This window comes from Alosa sapidissima, chromosome 10 (genome assembly GCF_018492685.1).
Source record: "Alosa sapidissima isolate fAloSap1 chromosome 10, fAloSap1.pri, whole genome shotgun sequence".
In the NCBI taxonomy this organism is placed as follows: domain Eukaryota; kingdom Metazoa; phylum Chordata; class Actinopteri; order Clupeiformes; family Clupeidae; genus Alosa; species Alosa sapidissima.
The window spans coordinates 7,135,441-7,158,135 of NC_055966.1; the positions used below are offsets into that span (position 1 = coordinate 7,135,441).

General features: G+C 44.6%; 1 protein-coding gene across 2 annotated transcripts; it reads right to left on the reverse strand.

Annotated features, from left to right (window-relative positions):
- Positions 1-285: 285 nt before the first annotated feature.
- On the reverse strand, positions 286-18,607 carry LOC121720762 (NIPA-like protein 2). Of its 2 annotated transcripts, XM_042107163.1 has the most exons (12): positions 16,240-16,717; positions 15,441-15,502; positions 10,662-10,730; positions 10,354-10,525; positions 5,880-5,939; positions 5,311-5,432; positions 3,481-3,577; positions 3,222-3,360; positions 2,489-2,577; positions 1,782-1,845; positions 1,581-1,675; positions 286-739 (listed from the first exon to the last, which is right to left on the reverse strand). In XM_042107163.1, the coding sequence occupies exons 1-12, from the start codon at positions 16,538-16,540 to the stop codon at positions 633-635; spliced, it is 1,377 nt and encodes a 458-aa protein (XP_041963097.1). In that variant the 5' UTR covers positions 16,541-16,717; the 3' UTR covers positions 286-632. The 2 variants fall into 2 exon arrangements, with proteins under 2 accessions (XP_041963097.1, XP_041963098.1); XM_042107164.1 differs by lacking the exons at positions 15,441-15,502; positions 16,240-16,717 and adding an exon at positions 18,071-18,607.
- Positions 18,608-22,695: the final 4,088 nt, after the last annotated feature.

Here is a 22,695-nt window from a genome sequence, read left to right on the forward strand (position 1 = left end):
GCTCCTTTCATGAAGACGAAGGAGCGGCGAGTTGGACTGAGAACGTCACCGCTGTGGTTAAGGTCACGGCTTTTATGTCCTGATCTCACTGTAAATTTCACTAGTTTGGAGCCTTCCAAGAATGGCACAACTTGGCATCAGGTCCACCTCAACTTCAGTAATATAAACACCTCAAAGACAAAATGTGAATTTAATTTTCTGTGTAAATATGATGCATGTGAATAATTTCTCCACTAGGTGGCACTAGTTAGTTAACTTTTGGAGACATCCACCAGCAACACATCATGGCATAATAACATTTTTTATTAAATTTCAGTAGAGAAGTTAATATCGCCATGACAACAAAATAATATTATTTTCTCATGAATATTTCCCTTTTTCATTGCTTGCAGAGCTCTGAGAGTGAAGTTATTGTGTTAAAGGCAAACACCAGTCAGTGTCTTAGGGTTGAGCAGCACGCACACATCACTTTCAAGTCAGCGTACTCTATCAGGGCTAGTCCTGACCCATCCTCCATCTTGCTGTCTTTACACACTCTCTCTTCTTTCAGTCATTACACATTGTCTCTCTCTCTCTCTCTCTCTCTCTCTCTCTGTACAGTATAGCCTTGCTGTAGCCCCAGTGGTACCACTCTAGGACTCCTCAGTGTGCACTCCTCTGTTGCACATCAGCTTGGACGCCAGGGATCCGTATGAGCTGCTCTTGGTCTCTGGCTGGACTTTCTCAGTGCACCTCTTCCCTACCGAGAGAGAGAGACGGAGAGGAGTCAGTCATCACAAGGCCAGCGGCACACGGTAGTTGACATCAGAACACCTCTGGCCTGGGTCTCCCCAAACCCATTACAGCATCAGCAGCTGTGTAGAGTGGCGCTGGCGCCATGGTAACAGACATATTGTGTGGCCTTAACTAAGTAGTGTAGTGTAATGTAACTGAGGGCAAACTCCATTGGGGAAACAGACCAGGGAAAACAATCCGCCATCAGGGAGATGAGTATGAATGTCTTCAAAGCTTTCTTACGCTTTTCATTCAGTAGTGAGGTTAACACAAGTGTTCTAGATAATATTGCATTGCCTGGGATTTGATAAAAAAAAAAACAAAGGGAATACAAGAACATTGCTGAAGGAATCTCCTAATTCTTTGCAATAATAACCACAGAGTATTAAAGAAGAATGAAATATAGAATAGAATAAAGATGACTGCTGCAGAACCATATGTAGCCTACATATATCATCGGAGGACATTTCTTCTCATTGGAAATAATGCACTTTGACCCACACACTGATATTAAAATGATCAGTATAATAATAATGTAACCACAGAGAACATGTTTTCCCAGAGTTCACAAGTCAGAGCCCGTCCTATTAGATATTCTCTGAGTGTCCTTAATTTCACAAAAGATGCATCTTATGATAAACACAAGGAATTGGCTGGGTGGTGTAGTTGCCATGGTAATGAGAGCAACTGACAGAGTCTGTCATTAAGTAGATTTATAATTATACAACTAAAGTGCCAGCAGCACAACACAAAAACAACATTTTTGTACAGTTTATAAAATCCTGAAACATTTTATAATGACTCACCTGGGATTTGACCCATACTAATGAACACACGGTCAGTCTTGATTTTAGGTCTGGTTCGAGCAATCAGGAACACTCCAATGAAAGAAAGTAGACATCTGAGAAAAGAAAAGAAATATAGAAAAGTAAGAGACAAAATGGTTACACAACAGCAGTAGGCTACGGTAACCCCCAGTATCACCATGCGTTGCATTCCATACATACCCAAGAACAAACATGAGGATGTTGACTGGAGACAAGCCAAAGAATTCCTGATAGAATAAGATACCTGCAAATAGCAAGGCCAGATCAGAGCACTGGTGAGAGAGGTGTGTCATACAGGTCAGCTTCACTTATCCCCTCTATATGCCTCTGCACACATCCACACACACACACACACACACACACACATCTCAATACTCCTTCAGTTATGTGCTGCTGCAGATGTCTACACACAGCTTACATTTAAATGTATTCACTTAGCAAACATTTTTATCCCAAGCGACTTACAGCAAGAGAATCACATTCAAGCTACAGTGCAGAGGAGACCTCAGCTAGGAATTACCACTGCGTCTGTCAATACTATTATTAGAGGATAAGAGTGCAGACATTATCAGTACTAGCCAGAGTGTGATAGGAGAAGTACTGTAGAGGAGGGAAGAAAGGGAGCAAAGAAAATACCTGTTATATGCTGCTTCACGTTTCTAAACTTGGTCTATATGATGTGGCATGTTTCTGAACACTATTTATACTTCTAAATGTGTCCAAGGGTCAAGGGTTTTTCCACATAAACCCTCTGCAGGACTGGGGGGCCATAGCCCTCTGTCTACCTTAAGGTCTCATTTCATGACACGTTTTGGCAACAGGAAAACAGGAAGCATGACCAGGATGAGTAACTAGATACATCAATGAAGAACTAAGAAAAAGGGTACCTGCAACTATTGCACTGGCCGTGAAGAAAACATAGTTGATTGGCACAACTTCTGTGGCATCAAACATTTTCATGGCTTGATTGAGAAACCTGTGGGGCGGAAGTGGTAAAGCTACATGTAATTACAGCCACATATCATATCATTTCCCAAAAGATAACACAGTTAGCTAGAGTACCTAACCTTTCACCTGTTCACTACAGTGCTGAGGTAATCCAACATCATTACACAGCTGAACTGTAGACTCAGTTATTAAGACCGTGTATTGACCCACCTGCTGGACTGGTGTTGGATATGGATCAGCGAGTGTAGTGGGTAACAATTCGTCACTGTACGATTTTAGATGATCAAACTCTGCCTCTGTTCTCTCTGGTGTAATGCTTGCCCAGAGCAAGAGACATTATCTTTACTGATCGCTCAATAATGACCTAATGCCTGTTCCCAGGAAGATGGTAGACATGCCAGGAGTTGAGTTGTTTTAGCATTTCAGCCAGAAGATGCTCAAAGAAGTCCACTGTTCCTGGACACCGAGCGGTGATTGGCTATGGTGATTGGCTATGCTGATTGGCTAAAGTGTTTGGCTATGGTGATTGGCTCTGGTGTTTAGCTACGGTGTTTGGCTATGGCGATTGGCTATGATGATTGCTATGGTGATTGGCTATGATGATTGCTATGGTGATTGCTATGGTGATTGGCTATGGTGATTGGCTATGGTGATTGCTATGGCGCGACTCACTTGATCTGGAAAGCACAGGAGGCCACCATGAGAATGAACATGACGTAGAAGATGGGGTAGGTGAACTGGAGATGGTTCCCCTGAATGGACTCTGTGATCATGCCAGACACGGCTTTGACTGAGATGACCGTTACAGATGCTGTAACCACATACACACACACACACACACACACACACAGATGCAGTGAGGGAGATGATTTGGGTTTGTGATGATCAACTGAGGGCATCCTCAGAGTTGTGTGTAAACGTTGGTCCTTACCAAGCAGGGCGACGAGCAACATGATGACCACAATGTGCTTCATTTTCCTGCACTTGTAGAGGTACAGCAGGATGCAGAACGCAATCACCTCCACAAACTGACAAAGAGAGACCGAGTGCGATTAACGTCACACAAACACCACACAACAAATGCTCCACTGTACATGCAGTTTAATGAAATTAATAGAGTGGAGTCTCTGGAGCACAAGAGTGGAAATAGTCTCTGGAGCACAAGAGTGGAAATAGTCTCTGAAGCACAAGACATGATGTCCCACTGATCAGCATGTATGTCATGGATCTTGGTTTATGTGACAATTGTGCTGAAAGGCAACCCCTTCCCTTAACATTGCACTCCAATGGAACCACTATGAACACAATGAAATACACAGAGATACACCAGGCAACTGACTCTGTGTAGGGTCTGTGTAGAAAGAATTGTTCAGACCGCCCTGGTGTTTAGATAGGATACAGGGACTCCTCCTAGTACTGCTGCTGTAGGCGTTGAGTGTCTAATCAGTGGTGTAGCAGTACTCAGCGTGGTGGTCTAATTGAAACAAATTACCCTGGCGGACGAGAGCAAGACGAATGAAATGTTGGAGAGCTGGCATTATTAATGAGCCTGGCCTCCGGTCGCCAGGCGAGTTCATCAGCAATCAGAACTGGGGGAATTCGGCGATGACGCACACAGCAGAGGAGAGCTATCTCTCTGAAACGTTCTTCTGAGCTGAGCCGCATCGAGGATGCAAGGGCATGCCGTCATTAAATACCTCCACACGTTCCATTCTTCACTTCTCCAGTTTAAGTGGGTTTTTTTTATTATTGATGTGCTTTCAGCGTAGGCCCTGTCTTTTGATGCCACAAATCCACACACTGAAGCCACACACAGAAGAGGTGTTTCATTTGCGCTGCCATTAGTTTCAGTGGCCTACTGTACGTTTCACACCTCCAGGTATGATCACACCTGCTGGAGGAGGTCTTGGGAGACTTTCACACGATGGTAATTTCACACTCACCTCGACTTAGCTGCTCAACTCGATCTCAGAAGCAGGGTGAGTAACACCATGATGCTACGGGCGTGACGCAGAAGGTGGGGATTTAACGTGCTCCTCACTCTGGTGGTAGGATTTGGGAAGAGGAGTATGCTAATTGTGTTCCTGTGCCACAACGGTACACTAAAAAACTAACAAAACACCGAGTCATGGTTTCACCACTCAGGGAGTACACAGTAATGAAAATGTATTTCTGTTCAGACTGCCTATACAGTCTATAATGACAATGTAAAATGTTGTGCATCTGACTGTAAAAATAATTATGGACAGCGTAGCCTATGCTCAGTCAAAAGTACAGCCACCAGAAGGAACTAAAAATGGATTTGGATTCAACCAAATATGGTCAGTTCTAGATGATTTTTTGTTTTATTTATTGCACACAACAGACAAATTTTGCCAATACGGCCGTCCAAGTTTGACTTAATTTCTTCAGAATATCACGGCACAATGATGCATTGCTGTCCATCCAAGTGAATAAATAATTACTAATCTGAGGCAGAATTAAAGAGCCATGAGCGACCAGTAGGGCTACACAGGGCTGCAGTGTCACAGTGTCAGCTCCAGGGGCAACCGGTGGCTCAGGCTCTCTCCCCTTCCCTCATGCCCTCTAGAACACTGAATGAGGGAAACCTTTTCATTACTGACTTGAATATAAATGTTTTGTTATTCTCTCCACAGGGATAATGAGAGCTGTAATGCTGCTTTGGGGGAGAACTCCCACGTGTGTGTCTGCTGCAGAAGGACATCCATCCATACCATCCAGTCATTGGTCACACACTCACAATATAGGTGAGGAACTCCCAGCTCATCAGGCTCCTCTCCACCATGTTTGCAGTGACATGAGGGGCGAAGTGGGGGGCGAAGGTCACCAGGAGGTACGTCCCAGTGATTGCAAGAGCTCCCCCTGCAGTCAACACAAAGAGCGTGCCATTAGCCAGACACACCACGGGAGTTTATTTGTTTTTATTGGACAATAAAAGCCAACTCTAACGCAGACACAAGTATGTTAAAATGTTATTTCCTTTGTGGTTTATGGCTGCCAGAAGCATGAAAGAGATTTATTGTTTATTGAATGAGGTCATCCTTGCTGTCTTCTAAATGACTAATGACTAAAGTGTAAAAATATCATTACCAACAATTTCTTTAGAACAAGAATGTCTTTTGAGGTCATTATTGTATGAGTGTTATTGATTTTGACATGAAAACAACATTTATTCAATGACCTGAACACAGCCTTCCAGTAAGCTTCATCAGAAATAACATGGCTTTTGAGGTAAGACCAGGTAGAAACTGTGTAACCTTAGAGAAAGCAATAACACAACTCGGGCATGCCGCTCCAACACGATCTTACCGAGCAGGTCGGAGGCGCGCAGACTCTCTTTGAGGAAAACCACGGAGATAATGGCACTGGCTGTGGAGGGGCAGAAAGAGGGGAGTAGAGAAGAGGCATGGATGAGACACTCCACTGGAGCCAAATAACACCAGCCATCACCACCTGGGAGCCATGTAATATCTGTTACACTTGGCAGGCTCAAGTGAGAGGCAGAGCTGCTTTTCTAATGGGAAAATGGATTGTGGTTCAGGAGGTGACAGTTTCCATTTCATCCAACCGCACCGCTTTTGGCAACAAACCCACTCGAATGGGGGGAATCTGTTAAGTAAAAACGCAGTGAATGGGAGGGCATTTGTCACTGCCATATGGGATATAGGGTTTTTATATGTCAAAACAGGTTCCAAACTGTTTTTTTTTTTTTATATCATATAACTGAACAAACAATGGAGTTAAAAACTTCTTGAGATATGAGAGGCATACTGGGACTTCTGTGTGTGCACACTGTGCTGATCTATGATGGATGCTGGGAGGCTACACAAAATGTGCACAGTAGGGGACAGAATGCTCATTTTAAAAATCAAACCAAACGAGATACAATCTCTCCAAAGCACCCTCAAACGAGACCTGCGAGAGCTGTTAGTGCCATAAAAGAGCTGCTCAAACTGTTGACATAAACAGTCTCGATCAAATCAACTTCATATTAAAATATAAAATTCCTATAAAAACAATCTTATTCACATTAACTGGGATTGGTCACAGTAGAGGAGGGGGCGATGAAGTGGATTAAAACCACCAGGAGACATGGGGGGGTAGTGTACAGAGGAAATGAGATAGTCCACACACAAACAACTATCAACTGTTACCAACTGGGGCCTGTTGCACAAAAGCAGAATTAAGACATCCGGGATAAGTTACTGAGCTGCGCTCAATGAATCCAAAACAAGAGCGTACAGGCTTAATTGATTGCACAACGAGCAAGCCAAGATGAGCAGACACGGATTCATCAAGCCAGGTGAAACCTATCCTGGATAAGGGTGCGCTCACGGCTCCCTCAAATAGACCCCACCACCGATCACAGATTCACCATGGCAACAAGAGCGGCTTCATTGCTTCTTCTACGGTGTGAAGTAGGTAGATAGCCTTCTCACAACAGCAACACCTCTGTTAAGGAGAATATTGCAACTAGTTCCGCGACCACCACGCGTGAAATGGTTAGGCACTCCTGTGACGTCACATGACAGGTCGGGAATGGCGAGTACGTAAAAGTTAATTAATGATCACAAACGTTTAAATAATGACAGTGGGTATAGATATATGTGATACCAATGTGTAGTGGGCAGTGGAATAACTATTGGTTTCCGTTTGTGGTGACTGCTGACTGAGATAAGGGATGAGATTAAATAGATCCTGGAACTTAGCCTGGTCTGGAGCAGGCTAGCTCCACAGAATAAATCGCCATGGTGATTTATACCATAACATATCCTGCTGCCCCTTATCCCACTTTTGTGTATCCCGGCTTAATCCCTTATCCTAGTTTTGTGCAATAGGCCCCTGGAGCACACTCTCCACACACATAACAACCTGCACGACCACATGCCAGGGCAGACTGGTGACACAGTTCATCTCAGTGGCTACAAAAGACAGCAGGAACAGAGCACACAGTCTGGGTGAGGGGCTCACCATGGCTTAAAGACTGGCAAAGCTGATGAGACACTTGTTGGAGTGAACACGCAGGAGAAAGCCGTGACAGTGCACTGTTCCACAGCCACCATTCGCATGTAGCCGCCAGTAATGATCATCAGTGCATTAGGACCAGTTACGCTAGGACAAACTCGTCATTAATTATTCACCCGGCTCGTTTGGCACACAGGCACAGAACAACGATGTTTCTCAGTTTTCTTTTTTCCAACCCCCTCGGAACAAGGAGGTTCGGAGAGGGTAACCATGGCAACGTCACTTGCAGTACGGCAGTGGGAAGGTTGTTAATAGCGTGGTCACTGGAGCGACAGGAGGGTCAGAAGGGACTTCAGCCAGCGCGAGCGCTAACGCGCTACATCCATCAGCCAAGGCCACTCCATGTGGCTCTCTAGCCTGTCACTCTCATGGGTTATGTGTGTTGGAGAGACAGTACATATGGCTGTGTGGGAATCACACAAACCAGACCAACCATTCTTGTAGTGCCTGGTAATGTCAGCTCAGCTCACTCACAACACACAAGCTGTTGTTCTACTGTATGTATTGTTTTGCAACCCCTTACATTTCAGTGTCTTTTGGTTCTCTGTTTTTTTTATTTCCATTAGGGCTGACGTGGACGCACTCATCAATGAGGAAAATGAGCAGTGAGCAGATAACAGATCGCAGTGTGACAGACAGACACCAGCCACGTGCTGTGAACGCTTCATAGTGTCTGTTCAGCCAACACTCAGCTCTCTGTTCCAGGTGACACCAGACAGTCGACACTGAACAGAGTTGAAGTCACACAACAACACAAACTCTGAGTCAAGTCTGTGGCTCCCCTTATATAAAACTGTCTTTCTTTTCTGTGCAGTCTTTTGTCTCCAGCTGAATGCAGTGGCCTTTCGGATGTAAGCAAAATGTCTGACGTCTTATCTTTGCTTCGCCTACACGGAGCCATGTCATGCCATGACTATGCTGGAGACACAATGCAAAGGCAGTCAGTAAGCACAGCGTTCAATTACTAACGGGCAAGTGGAAATAAGGAAAACACACTCACTCACTCACTCTCACACACACATACCACACACACACACACACACTCACACATACACACACACAGACACAAGCACGCACACACACACACACACACACACACACACACACACACACACAGAAACACACACACACACACAGAGACACACACACGCACACATACACACACACACACACACACACGTCTGAGCTGATGGGTCTCGCCTCCACCCTTTGTGCGAGAGATGCGAGTAATTGCTCCCTGTACGTGGCTCAGAGGTGTCGGCTGCGGAGCAACGCAGGTGCAGCAGCAGACAGCTCCATGACAAGAATATGATTACTTAATGTGCCCTCATCTATCACCAGCAGGCCTGCCTGCCATCGGGGGGGATCCAACCACGCCAGGGCCAATGCAGCAGACGATGGGAGAAAGCTGGAAGTCGTGTTTGATGGTGGTGGCGGCAGGGGAGGGTGTCGCACTCTCTCTCGCTGAATGGCTTTCTGGTTTCAGCAGGATAAGAGCAGCTGTTCTTTGCTCCAGGGTCTCCCGGGGTGCTACTCTGTCAGCGCAAAGTGTGTGTGTGTGTGTGTGTGTGTGTGTGAGTGTGTGTGTGTGTGAGAGAGAGTGTGTGTGTGTGTATGTGTGTGATGTCAACCCCTCTTCTGCTCACTCTCGCTCAGAGCCTCCTCTATGTTGCATCAGTCCCTTATTCATGAAGGGAGACAGCTCTGGTCTTTAAGAAGAGCCGCTGCAGGGTGCTGGGACACACACACACACACCCAACTCAGCTGGGTGTCAGTCACAGCAGGATCCAGGAGCACTTTCACACATCTCTTAAGCACACAATACAAGACGCAGATCTTTAAGCAGTGCTGCCCGGTAATCCCAGCATGATGTTCTTGATGTTCTGATTGATTTAAGTTTGTTGATGTAAACCTTGTTGCCAAATATCAGTGCCAAACAACGTCGGTCAGTAACACTGCATTGCTCAAAAAACTGCCCTATGTATACTCAGCTTTAGACAGGGTGTGGATATAGAAAGGATCTGGCTTGGGTTTGGGTTGGGTCCAGTGGATCCGGCAACTCCACATCAGATCAGGGCCAGACTCATCACAGACTCAGCTTCTCTCTAGATCAATTTAATTCTTTACCACCAACTATTAGGCAAAACAGCATCTGAGAATGAGCTTGACTCAGACATTACAACATTAGCCTAGCAGGCTAAATTCTCTCGCGTCATTAATTAGCCTTCACCACAAATGGCTTTCTGGTGACTAATGGTTTAATTCCCCAGGGTTGATGACTTTAAAAAGCACATCTGTGCTGACTTTATCGGTGCGCGCGCTCGCTCGCTGTGGATGGCAAGCCGCCAGAGGCACCAGGCCCAGCTGAGGTCTAATAATAGGCCTCATTAATACAGGTGACTCAACAATGTCACTACCAACAGGAGTCACAGATGACGTGCAAACCTGCTGCAGTATTTAACCTGCCATCACTCGGTTGGCTCAGAACACCTGCTGGTTAAGATGGGACGGAGCTGGGCTGGAATTCTGCTGTGCCATTGGTTGGAAACAACCTCATCCACGATCCTTATTGGTTGAGGTATTAACACAGGATGTCCAGGCATGACAGTGGTGAAAGTGGGGGGAATGGGATAGGGTCAAATTTAATCTCTGCTGTGTGATTGGCTGCTCATAACATTAGGCAGATCTTCGATTGGTCCGTGTGTATCCAGGCATTGAGCATTAGCCAGAGGCGTGGCGGTGAGGGAGCGCTGTTTACCTATAACAGAGACGCAGCCCAGGGGTGCGATGAGAGAGGCCGGGGCGAAGCCATAGGCTGCAAAGTTGCCCAGCTCCCCCAGGCCCATGAGGGAGATGCCCAGCCACCACAGCGCACTCTTATAGTAGGGCTGACTGGAGCCCCGCTGGGACTGCCGCACATGGGTGTACTTCTGCAAACACAAACAAACACACAACACCAAATTAAATGGCATGGTTGTATACAGGAATCATACTTATCCATCAATCAATAATCATACATACTACCATTAACATCACTAGTGAAGACACTGGCATTCCAAATCATACCTGGATATTTAAAGATATGCTGATCAGAAAGTTTCCACATATTGCAATGATGATTCCTTGGGTGTACGTCTATAAAGGAGAGGCACAGTGAGTACAAGGAGAGGCAGTGATTAGTCAACTGAAGACACTCCAGACGCTCCATCTCTCTCTCTCAACTCCCTCATTATCTCCTATGAGAGTGCAACCCAGAGCAGCAGCCGAGCTACTGTTGCTCATATGCTGTCTGTCAGTCTGAGCAGGTCCCTGAGGAAGTGGCACAGAGAGATGCAAGCTGTCAGTTCTGACAGAGGGCTCCATTAGCTCTTGGGAAGGTTTTGTAGCATGTTGGGTGATTCAACACAACATCCTGTACTTATAACTTATACATCTCATGTGGTTTACACACACACACACACACATACAAAGTATGCATACATATACATACACACAACTAAAATAAATGCATGCACATGCCTACACACACATTTGAATGACTCATTCATTCACCACATGTAATGAGCCACTGATACAGCCTTGGTAACACGGCATGTGAGAGAGATACACCAACATTAACAGCAGCATTAGCACGGTTCTATTGCTATTGCCAGCTTAGCGCCCCAGGAAACGTGGAGGAACTATCAAGAGGTTTCCAGCAGCCATAATTGCAACATAATTGATGAAGCGTAAATGAGATAATTTGAGAAACCAGCTGTTTCAAAGCGCTTCTAGACTCCCGATCCCCCTCACCCCACCCCTACCCTAACCTCCTGCCTGCAGCAAATCCAATTTGGCCAATTCATAGGCAAGATGGGTGGGTGAATTCATACATGGGAATGAAAGAAGTTATGAGGGAACGGATATGTGGAGGAATTACGGATACGGGGGGAGCAGTGAAGAGGTCTGGAGAGAAGAAGCAGCTGCCCGACTCATCCCAGAACCTCCCATTAAAGCAAACAGGAGAATCAACAAACTCCCACCGTAATCAGAGCCCTGGTTCTAACTCCCACCGTAATCAGAGCCCTGGTTCTAACTCCCACCGTAACCAGAGCCCTGGTTCTAACTCCCACCGTAATCGGAGCCCTGGTTCTAACTCCCACCGTAACCAGAGCCCTGGTTCTAACTCCCACCATAACCAGAGCCCTGGTTCTAACTCCCACCGTAACCAGAGCCCTGGTTCTAACTCCCACCGTAACCAGAGCCCTGGTTCTTACTGGCGGCCTGGCACCTGCTCACCATTACCTTCTCTACTGGGACATGTTCTCCGCTTAGGGCTGGGTGACATGACATCAAATCAATTATATTTTTTACACTCCCTAGACAGTCATCAGATCAGGTGGAGTAAATAGCAAAAATAACAGAAACTGTGTTACAGTATAATCTGCTCAGACCCAGGCTTGTTGGCTTAGCTTTGCGTCATTCATGCCACCAGCTTTAAGTGAACTCAGACTACTGTTAGTAAGACAGGACGGAGGCATGAAACTGAACACAAAGTAGTGTTTTTTTTAAGGGGACAGTTCATGAATGTACGCATGCATTGAGGAAAGTATTCTAAATGTTGGTTTCAGTACATTTTTGGTTAATTGCCCAGCCATAAAAATAAAAATATGGCGGAAATTGGCAGCATGTTGTGGAGTGCCAAACAGAGTTCCCTCAAAATAGACTAGGAGAGTGTACCGAGTGAAACATATCATCTAAGAATACACACACCATGGCTAACAGCAGTGTCATAGTGATGCATTTGTGTTTATTCTTAGATTATTCAGTCCCTGTGATCTTGTGATTTCATAAATTCATGTACACTAAAGGATTCCCTGCATTTTGTCATTTGCAAAATCATAGATTTTCTGCATTATTTGTAGTGGATTTTATTAACCTCGAAATCACCACAATTTCAAAGTTTTGGATAAACATGCTGTCACTACTGTACATGCTTTCTATTTATCGCTTCTTAGATGCTTATTGCTTGCCCACTGCCAAACATAAACAGCACAGCAGTAATTACTTATCAGTCGATAGCACAAAGAGCACATGCTGCTAGTCCAAGCAGCACATTTGAGTATGTCTACACGACACACACACATACACATGTCCAAAATTTCCCCTGGAATTTCCCCTGGGGATCAATAAAGTATCTATCTATCTATCTATCTAAAATACACCTTGTGTACAATGCACACAGTTTCACACAAACAGAAACCCCAACTATCCAAGACTGCAGTTGTTTATAGTCTACAAGAGAGAGAAGTGACATTAAGCACTGATTATAGTACAAACTGCCACGCAAATACACCATGATATACACACACATCCTTAGCATATCCTATTACAATATGTGTCAAGTCCTAAAGTCACTAAAAGACTGTATACTGTATGTTATCACAGCACATGAGAGCGACACAAATTCAAGACAACAGGCATTGCCCATTGGCACATAAAAATGACTGTGATGTTTACACATCTCATCATGGCCATTTAAGACCATATCTCTCAGGGAATGGACAAATGGCACCTAGCAAACCATAAAAGTCTATTTATGCCACACTTATGGTTCATGTGGACCTTTTGGTTTCAAGGAAGCATTTGTCACACTTCCCACGGGCAGTGCAGAGCCCTTTTAAATGTGCCAAAGCATCGCTTTGATGCTTTTCTCCACCATAATGGCAGAATAAACAATCGCCCTCCCGACAAGATGAGCGTTACGGCTGGAGTAAAACAAACAAAGAGCCAAGCCTGACGACCTGCCATTTCAGTAATCAATTCAGAGCGAAGCACGGACAAATGACACCATACGCCGTGCATCAAATCCAATCTACTGCACAGCGCCTCTGATGCCGCCACGGGTCAATGCACAGCTAATCTCAAAATCTGACTGAGGATATAAAGGGCATCATGTGTCTTTTGGCCAAGTCTTCATTCTATGGACACGGAACAGGTGGAACGACCCGCCCCTGCAGTAAACACAACAAATGGATGGCTGTGACAGGAGTCACCTGGGAGCCATCGGCCTTCTAATCAACAATCCCAGAAGTCCCTGGGCCCTGGAGAGCGAGCAGCCTGCCATAGATACTTATACTGGCAATAGATGGTGATGCTGTGACCTTACTGGGTGAGGTGAAGAGAGAAAACACATTATAAATAGGTAGAGCAAGGGAGAGGAAATTATAGAGAGAGAGAGAAAGAGTCTCTATGCTCAGTGAGATTGTGAATTCATTGTTGTTGTTGTTGTGTGTGCGAGTGTGTGTGTGTGTGTACTCATGTGTATATAATCCAATATGCGTGGGGTTATACATGCACCGCATGGCATACCACACATCACCCAAGAGCACAAAATCAACGCACTCTGTCTGCTACACACAAATTAGCTGCTACAGTGAAGTCTCAGCCCAGGCCAAATCGCTGATCTGAGGGTCAAAATATTCACTCAACTCACAGGGCAGACTTCTACTCATTTGTTTACTGCTGTTTACCACTTGCTAAACTCCTAAACACCTACACAAGCGGCAGTAGCTTCTCCTGTCCATCCAGGTACAAACTCAGCTGTAAAAGCATTGACATTGTTTCTAGGCTCTGGGACTGGAGCTAAAATAAACTGCCATCATGTCTCTTCAAACAGAGCCAGTCTTCTGGACAGGTTTCTGTGCTGCTGTTGGCAGCGGACAGGACTAGCTTTCCTGTTCCAGGAAGAGGGTGTGCAGAAAACAGGATCACAGACTGGGAGTGGCCACTCCACACTGGCCCACTTGGCAAACATTACCCTGCTGGATAAGCACTCAGAGGAGCAACCGGATGGACCAGTGTGATACTATAACCAGAGAGGGTTGAAGTGGAAGAAACTAATCAAGGATCTTTGCTATAACAGACACATTATAAATACATCTATAACTTTGTAATTACCAGAAGTTTTTATCCAAAGAAACTAGAAATCATATCCAGGATGTTGGTGTTGTAGCAACGTACTGCTCTAACAGATGAGCTACAGGATCATATTCAATTTGATGCTCAGTCAGGAAGGTTTATCTCAAGGAAACATTTTGCAAATTCGAACAAGCCATAGCACTATCACAGAATGAAATGGTGTCTTAACACAGATCTCACAGAAATGCTGTACTGAGCTCATTTATAGTAAGCTTTAAGAAAAAATGGTGCCCTCTCTTTGATTGCAAACCTGACACCGAAGCATAATAATGTCCAACATTCATTGCTTGTGGTCGCCACATCTGTATGAAATGTTAATCACATTAAAATGCATCCCTTTTCACCAGTGGACTAATCCTGTAACACATTGCTTCAGTGCAAATGGCCTCTTCTGGCTCCAAATAAGCAGCAATTGAGTAACATCCTAAACAAAATACATCCACCATATGCTTGTTGCAGGAAATAAAAGGGTCTCTGTTAGTCCAAACAAACAGCAATGGGCGTTACATAATGCTGGTGGGCTCCACTCTCTCACAACAGTGACAGTGTTGTCTTGAAACGCCATATGCCATCATATCTGTTAGCACGGCCCTTCTCTCTTTCCAAAAGCACTGATTAGCCATGTGAGAGGCATGTGTATTTTGTATTCTGTATTGTATTATGATTTGGTATTTTGCTATTATTCATATGTAATCATTTGTAAAGCACTTTGGGTCAACCCTGTTGCGTAAAATGTGTTATATAAATAAATTGACTTGATTTGACATATTGGAACATTTGCTGTGTGTTGTGTTTTAGCTCAGCCAGCTTGCTAATGTTGCTGTGTGTGTGCTGTGAAAGCGCAACAGGTTGATATTATAATGTGTGAATCAGACACAAGGATACCTCCATGCTGAGAGGTGTCTTCAGCTGTGGTTCCCAGGAAGCACCTGTAAAAAGGCTGTGTGCTTGGTGCACACACACACACGCACACACACAGTCAGAACAAGCTAGATATGAGCACTCGACTGTCCTCTGAAACGAAAACAAAGGCAGGAGAGGAGGGAAAAAAAAACAAAAAACAGCAAACGCTGGTGAAAAAGAAGACATTTCGATCACTCCTGAACTAGAGTGCTTCTCTTTGCAGGTGAGCTCTGGAGCTCTGGAGGACAACAGAAATAAATCAGGTGCAAATGTGATCAGATTATCCATGAAGCTTGAGCATCAGGTCAAACAGTCAAACTGGCCATTAATCTCCGCTCTTTCTTTGGTTTACTAAACAGACCTTCAATGACCTTGATACCTCTGAAGATTTATTTCAAAGGTAACTAGATTGTTGCATCGTTCTCTGCATGAAACAAGAGAGACTGAAAAAACAGGGGAGACTGTTACTACATGCCCCAGCACACTTTTCCCCATACCAATGATATACTAATGATGTCCAACATTCATATATAATGCCATTCTCCTGGTCAACATACAATATTCTTTTTTTCCATCAACTGACAGTAAAGACTTAAAGTTAAGTTCACTTCACTGACCACAATATCAGTAACGAGCAATGATGCCATGACCAGAATCCCCCTACCCACCCCTCCTCCCTTGCCATGCCTAGTCGTCCCAGCTATGACTTCACCTCCGCTGCTGTGGATGAGTCACCCTCATGCCCTGCCTTGCTGCCTGACTCTGAGCTAACGTTACATACATACGGCACGCCAGACGTTGTCCACGCGGGCGCAGACAGTGAGAGACAGATGCCGCAGAAGGGGCTGAGGCGGAGGCAGAGGTAGCGAGACCGCGGCTCTTTCGCCAGTGCCCAGCAGAGACGCAGCGCAGGGTGCCGGACAGACAGGCTGGCCCTTTGTGCTGGGGGGACAAAGACGATTTGTGCTCCGGGGTGGGGCGATTTGCGCCCAGGGGCGGCTAAGGTCTGACGAAAGATGGGGGGGTGTATGGAGCGGTCTGGTGAGAGCTGAGAGGCTGTTTAAGAGGGACAGTGATGCCATTCTTTCTCCTGCCCAGCCCTCCGACCCCTACAGTGGGAGGCCCCGTGGGTCATTTCTCTTGTGTTATTGTTTGTACATGAGAAGCTAAATGTGCCTCAAGAAATTGTGCAGACACAAAGACCAGGACAAATCTGTGACTGTGTTTGTGTGTGTGTGTGTGTGTGTGTGTGTGTGTGTGTGTGTGTGTGTGAGTATGAGAGAGAGAGAGAGAGAGAGAGAGAGAGAGAGAGGGGAAGATAGCAACTGAGAGAATATATGTGTCTTTGTGTGCTTGTCAGTTTGTCTACAATAAGGGAGACTATACAACACACAGCCAATCACATCTCAAGATGTCCCAACAGCAATAACCACAGCCAATCACATCTCAAGATGTCCCAACAGCAATAACTCTCCCCAGAAAAGAAACGCTGGTGGTTTTGTTTGTTTATGAATCAGCTGATAAAATGCCACTCAGCATACATAGTACTACAGCAAGACTCATCTACAAGCTCCAGACTGAAAAATGTAAATGCAACACGTGGGCAGAATTCACAAGTACCACAGCGGCTGTTTGTAGGCAACACTGTGCACACTGCACAGTGCTCGTGGCAACGGCAGAGAGAAGGACAGCTCCATCGTAGTGCCATTAGGAGTGAGCACACGTTACCCCCCCCCCCCCCCACACACACACACACACACACTCTACTACTAAGCGCTACACAACAGGGCTATGTTCCTGAATCCCAGGTTCACAGGCATATCTACTGAATATACATCACATGCAGAGCCACTTTTATCCACTGCCACTTACTCAGTGAGTACCTACTGAGACACTTCAGTCAGAGCTGCCAATGAATCAGAGATTTCTGGTGATCAAACAGATGTTCAGAGCAGCACAAAAACTTGACTTCTGATGTCAGTCTGGGATAAAGGATAACTGCAGGAATGCAAGGGGAACAGTTGAATTGAAAAGTAGAACATTGTTTCTCAGACAAAAAAGTGCTATGGTTGGACAGTCTTGCAGGATGAATGGATACAAATAAATGATAGATGTGCAAGGCTTGAAACGGAAGTGAATATATACTCTCAGTGGAATGACTTGGGTGCTATTTCGCCCTTCACACTGGCATCAGTTAATGCGGTTAAACCAGACAGCTGAAGCTTGTGGTTTACATGAAAACCAATGAGGGTTTATTATGATTATGGCTAATGTTGTCAACACTGTTATCACCTTTTAAGATAATATTAGCCTATATGACACAAACTTATATTCATGTTTCCAAGTGGACATGCATGAATTATTAACTAATGCAATTATCTGTCAGTCATCCATCAATTCATGACTGCACAGAATTGTCGCTTTATAATTCACTTGTTTCACTTTTGCATTTATCTGACTACATAAGTTACCTTTGCATATTGCCTAATTACATTAATTCAATAAATATACTTATCTTAAAAATGTAGATCAGGCTATCTGCATAATAAATGCTAAAATTAAGTTAGCACTCATTCTGTTCACAATGTTATATGCAAGATGTTCCTCTTTACCCCGTAAGCATTCTCCCGTATTGCCCGAAGCGGTTCCGTTTGTGAGATATTGTCGAGTGTGTTCTGCGAAAACAATCCATCTGTCGAATTCGCCATTTTCCCTTCCAATTATGTGGCACTTTCTTTTCAGTCAAGGAGATGACTTTGCTGAAGTCTACAATACATTCTCCCTGGGTAAGTTTGAAACCAACTTTTCAACTTCCAGACATCTTCAGTTGCCCAAGGGAGTCTAGGCTAGAAGCGCTCTCCCTTTCACAAGTGTGGCCAGTTGCCGAGGTCAAGGCTAGTGGGCGTGTACAGGTTAGTCACTGCCCGGATGCGAGCGAGGTGTGGTGGTGAGTTGTGATGATTAGGGAGGAGGAGGTGCCAGGTCACCGTGGTTTAGCCTGGGCGTCTGGACGTCAGGTCTCTCGTGTCGCTTCGCTTCATCTGCCCTCGTCAGCTCATCCAAATGTACATGTTCCGTGTATGCATTTAGGTCTCCGGCTGAATTTTTTTGTCTCTACCAGGAGTGGAGTAGCATACAGTAGCCATCGTGGTGGTGGTTAACTGTGCTGTTGAGCTTGTCTTACCAGTTTGAATGAAAACCATTAACTGATGTGAAAATGTCCATAGTAAACACAATGAGGAAGTTTTGCATTGTTAAGCTGCCAGGTTATTGAGCTGGGCTGTTTTATTCCTTATCGCCACTGCGCACAAGGAAGGGCCTCAGCAATATAATAACATGCATTGCATTGTGTGCAAGATCGAAGAGGCTTAGTTTAGACCATATCTTATAATTCCTCGCCTACATCGAAAAAAGTTTCTTTGGAACACGTCCTCCCCGTAATAATGCAGGGGAACTTGTGAATAATGCTTTGTGAATTTCTGTGTCAATTGTCTTCTATTAGACACAAACAACCAAAGCAGTCCATATGTCCATTGTCCACTCTGCCCAAATTTAACTTTAGAGTCTCCATCTAGTGGACAGTACTTGTAGACGACAACGCGTCGGTTTAACGCTTCTCAACAAGTCAGTGAGACACAGGGTTGTACCCGGCCCGTAGTGTTTCGTGCATTATAGGGCGATTCTCAAGTTTTCAAGTATCCATGGCATGCAGTCATTTCCATTTAGGTCTACTCATATTTAACAGCACTCGCTGTGTGAATACTAGATATCGTATGAAATAGTAATTATACAAATCCGCAGCCGAACCATTTAGACAAGTACCGGTAGGCTACTACAGTAAATCACTACATGAGGGGAACGAGCAAAAAGCTTTGCTTCACGGACAGCATGTAGGCCACGGCGCACCTGCCCTCTTTGCCGGAAGGTGATTACGCCATAGCCTTTTGTTTCGTTGAATAGGTCTCTTTTAAGCAAATGGATGAATGAGCGATGATGTGGCTTCCCTTCAAATCCAGCTCATTCTGAGGTAGGCCTATGTTGTGAATATGGAGAGCTGCGCGCACACAGTTGGGAAAACTAGGCCGATGTAGGCCAGTATATTATTGTGTAGGTACCCTGTTAATTAAGAATGTTAAAACAGTTTGTTTGCGAAATAGGTACATTTAGTATATTATTGGATTATAGGACACATTTTTTTTTTTTTTTAAAGCAAAATGAATTGCTCAAAAGACACATGGTCATTCAATAGTCGAATTCTAGACTTAAATGCAGACAGCAGCATCAAACTGACTCGCTGACAATTTATGGCAGCGGTGTGCGAGCAGAAGTACAGGAGACAGCCTCATTTCCCAGACATGTGTGTGAGTAATATGACTTAGCCTAACAGTTTTCTTTTACGGCACATATAAATCAGTTTCCATCTCATTTGACTGATTCACTCCACAGGTCCCGAGGTCTTGGCATGCATTCAGAGCAGAACATATGGCTGGCTTTATTGACAACATCAATCATCACGCTAGCCTGATCACATTGGCCTAATGGTTAAAAAATTCTCCCAGGCGTGGAGGTCATATCTGGAGGACCACCTGATGATTATCATAACCAATGGCGGCCAACTTATTCCCGACCGTCGTCGAGTAGGCTAATCTTGTAACTCTTCTTGGAAAGAATGAAACGAAAAAGGACAAGAGATACAGAGAGGCAGAAGGCAGGGAAAGAAAGAAGGGTTCTGACCATACCTGTCAACACTCCCGTTTTTCCCGGGTTTCTCCCGTATTTCAAGGTCATCTCCCAGCACCCTCCCGTTTTGTTATTTCTCCCGGAAAACTCCCGTAATTTGCATGGCCATCAAACATCATTTTAAAATCATTGATCCATTCAGGTTGCCAGATTGTGTATGAAATACACCCTACACATACACGATCACTTACTTTGAATTTCAACCGTTTTGTCATAGGCTAAAACCTGGCAACCCAAAACCCAAATAAGGAAGCGGGTGCCAACTGCGCAGCCTGAGTCTCGTCGTAAGCAAGCGGGCTAGTTGAATGGCCTACTCCAGAACTAGCTGTTGTGAAATTGTTGGGAATTTAATTGATTAACACATCACATAAACTGTTATTGAGTGTTGTTGATACACTGAACTTGTTCCCTCGGAACCAAATCTGACAGCAAGCAGCTTTGGAGTTTTGGAAGGAGGCAGGCAGCTGGTGGATACATAACTGGCATGCGTAAGGTAATGGTAAGGTAAAAGCAACGACCGAAATGCAGTGTTGAAACACGTGTATGAAACGTATTAAATATGCAAACACAGATCCGGTATAAACACTGACCCCCCCCGGAAAAAAATCTCCCGTTTTTGGAAAGCTAAATGTTGACAGGTATGGTTCTGACATATTCACACACACACACACACACACAGACATAAAATAATCATATCATCATGATGAATGAAATGTAAAATGAAATGATGGATTTTATAGAGCACGATGAAGTGCAGGGCTCAAGTCCCCCATATGTTCAACTCGGAAGTTTCGCTCCTGGGCTCTGTGAGTGCAGATATGTGTATATAGGCCAGTCAGACTCCTACGCCTCTGAAACATGAACATACTCTGCTCTGCAGGCGTGATAAAAGATACAACCATGGACAGGCATGCGCAGAGAGGGTAATCTTGACATAACTCTTTTCGCTGCAGGATGATATAGGACAGGAAATAATCCCAGTCAGTCAAGAAGTCAAGAACTTCAGTCTTCAACAGCCATTAGGTCAGTGATCCTCACTATTTTTTACACAAGAGCCACATTGGCAGTGCAAAATCAAAAAGAGAGCCACTTTTACGACAACATACTAACTCACCTTTGCAAATGTGCATTTCTACATATAATATATAATATATAATATACATTCTAATATAAATATATATAAATAAATATCCCACAAAAAAAGAAATAACACAGCCAATATAGCTAAATATATACAGCCAAGGCTTAATAACTTCCTTTCACCTTCATTATTTGGGTGAAGGGAGAAGTATAATTCAGATGTTTGCGTTTTTGTAGTGCAGTATTGTATGTTTATGAAGCGAAAAAATATATTGGCTGTGTTACCACATAGCCTACAGTGGGTCCCATTTAGAAACGGCCACATAGCACATTCGCGCTTTCCGTGATACACGCAGATGCATGAAATGTATTACAACTTATCGCCACAAGGTGGCAGTTTAAGTCCGCTGTAGCATTGCCGGTAAACAGGGCAGCGGACTGCATTCAAAGGCATTGCCAGTGGCAGTGAGATACTGTAAGCAGAACGAAACTAAAGATCACCTCGTTGAAGTCACACAGTAGACTAGGCTAAATCAGAGCCTACTTTTGTTTTTATCAAGATGATGGCCTTTGGCGAACAGTTTAGGCCTACTCAAAATGAGTAAAACCAAATTTGGCGAAATCTCGCCAAAGCTGTAGGCCTATATGAGCCACCAATTATAGCTTGACGAGCCGCATGTGGCTCGCGAGCCGCGCAATGAGTAACACTGCATTAGGTGAACTGCTGGTATATTAGGGCCCGTCCACACGGAGACGCTTTTTGGGTTAAACGCAGAGGTTTTGCTTCGTCTTGGCCCAAAAAGCGTCCAAACGAATCCTGTAAACGCACTGCACAGGGCAGCTGAGGTGTGGCGATGACATCATCGATATGTAAGTAGGATGTGCGGTTTCGCTGTCCAAACGAATTCAAAAGGGCTACGGTTTCAGATTTTTCCACTCTGGGACCAGGTTTCAAAAAAGTGCGGTTTCGGGCAGTGCATTTACAGGATTGTTTGGACGCTCGGCCAAGACGAAGCAAAACCTCTGCGTTTAACTCAAAAAGCGCCTCCGTGTGGACGGGCCCTTATAGTATTGCCTAACAATACTGGTTTTCATACATGACATTACCTACGATTACACTCTGTAGGATAAATATCACAACTGGTGCTGCGCAGCGCCGATATCTTATGACTTGCTGGACTGAACACTGTTTTTCCCGGTGTTTTTTTATGCATTCTAGCTACTGTCAGTGACGCGAGAGAACTTAAGTTATTAGGGAAGTGTGGTGTAAGTTTACATTAATTTGTGCATAGTGCCAGTGTCATTCATTTATTTTACATGCCTTACAATATATATATACATGCATGAAAGTAAAGGAGATTATTTGTACCTGCGTTAGCCAAATAAAGGACGGGACTGCACCCTTCACAAACCGTAA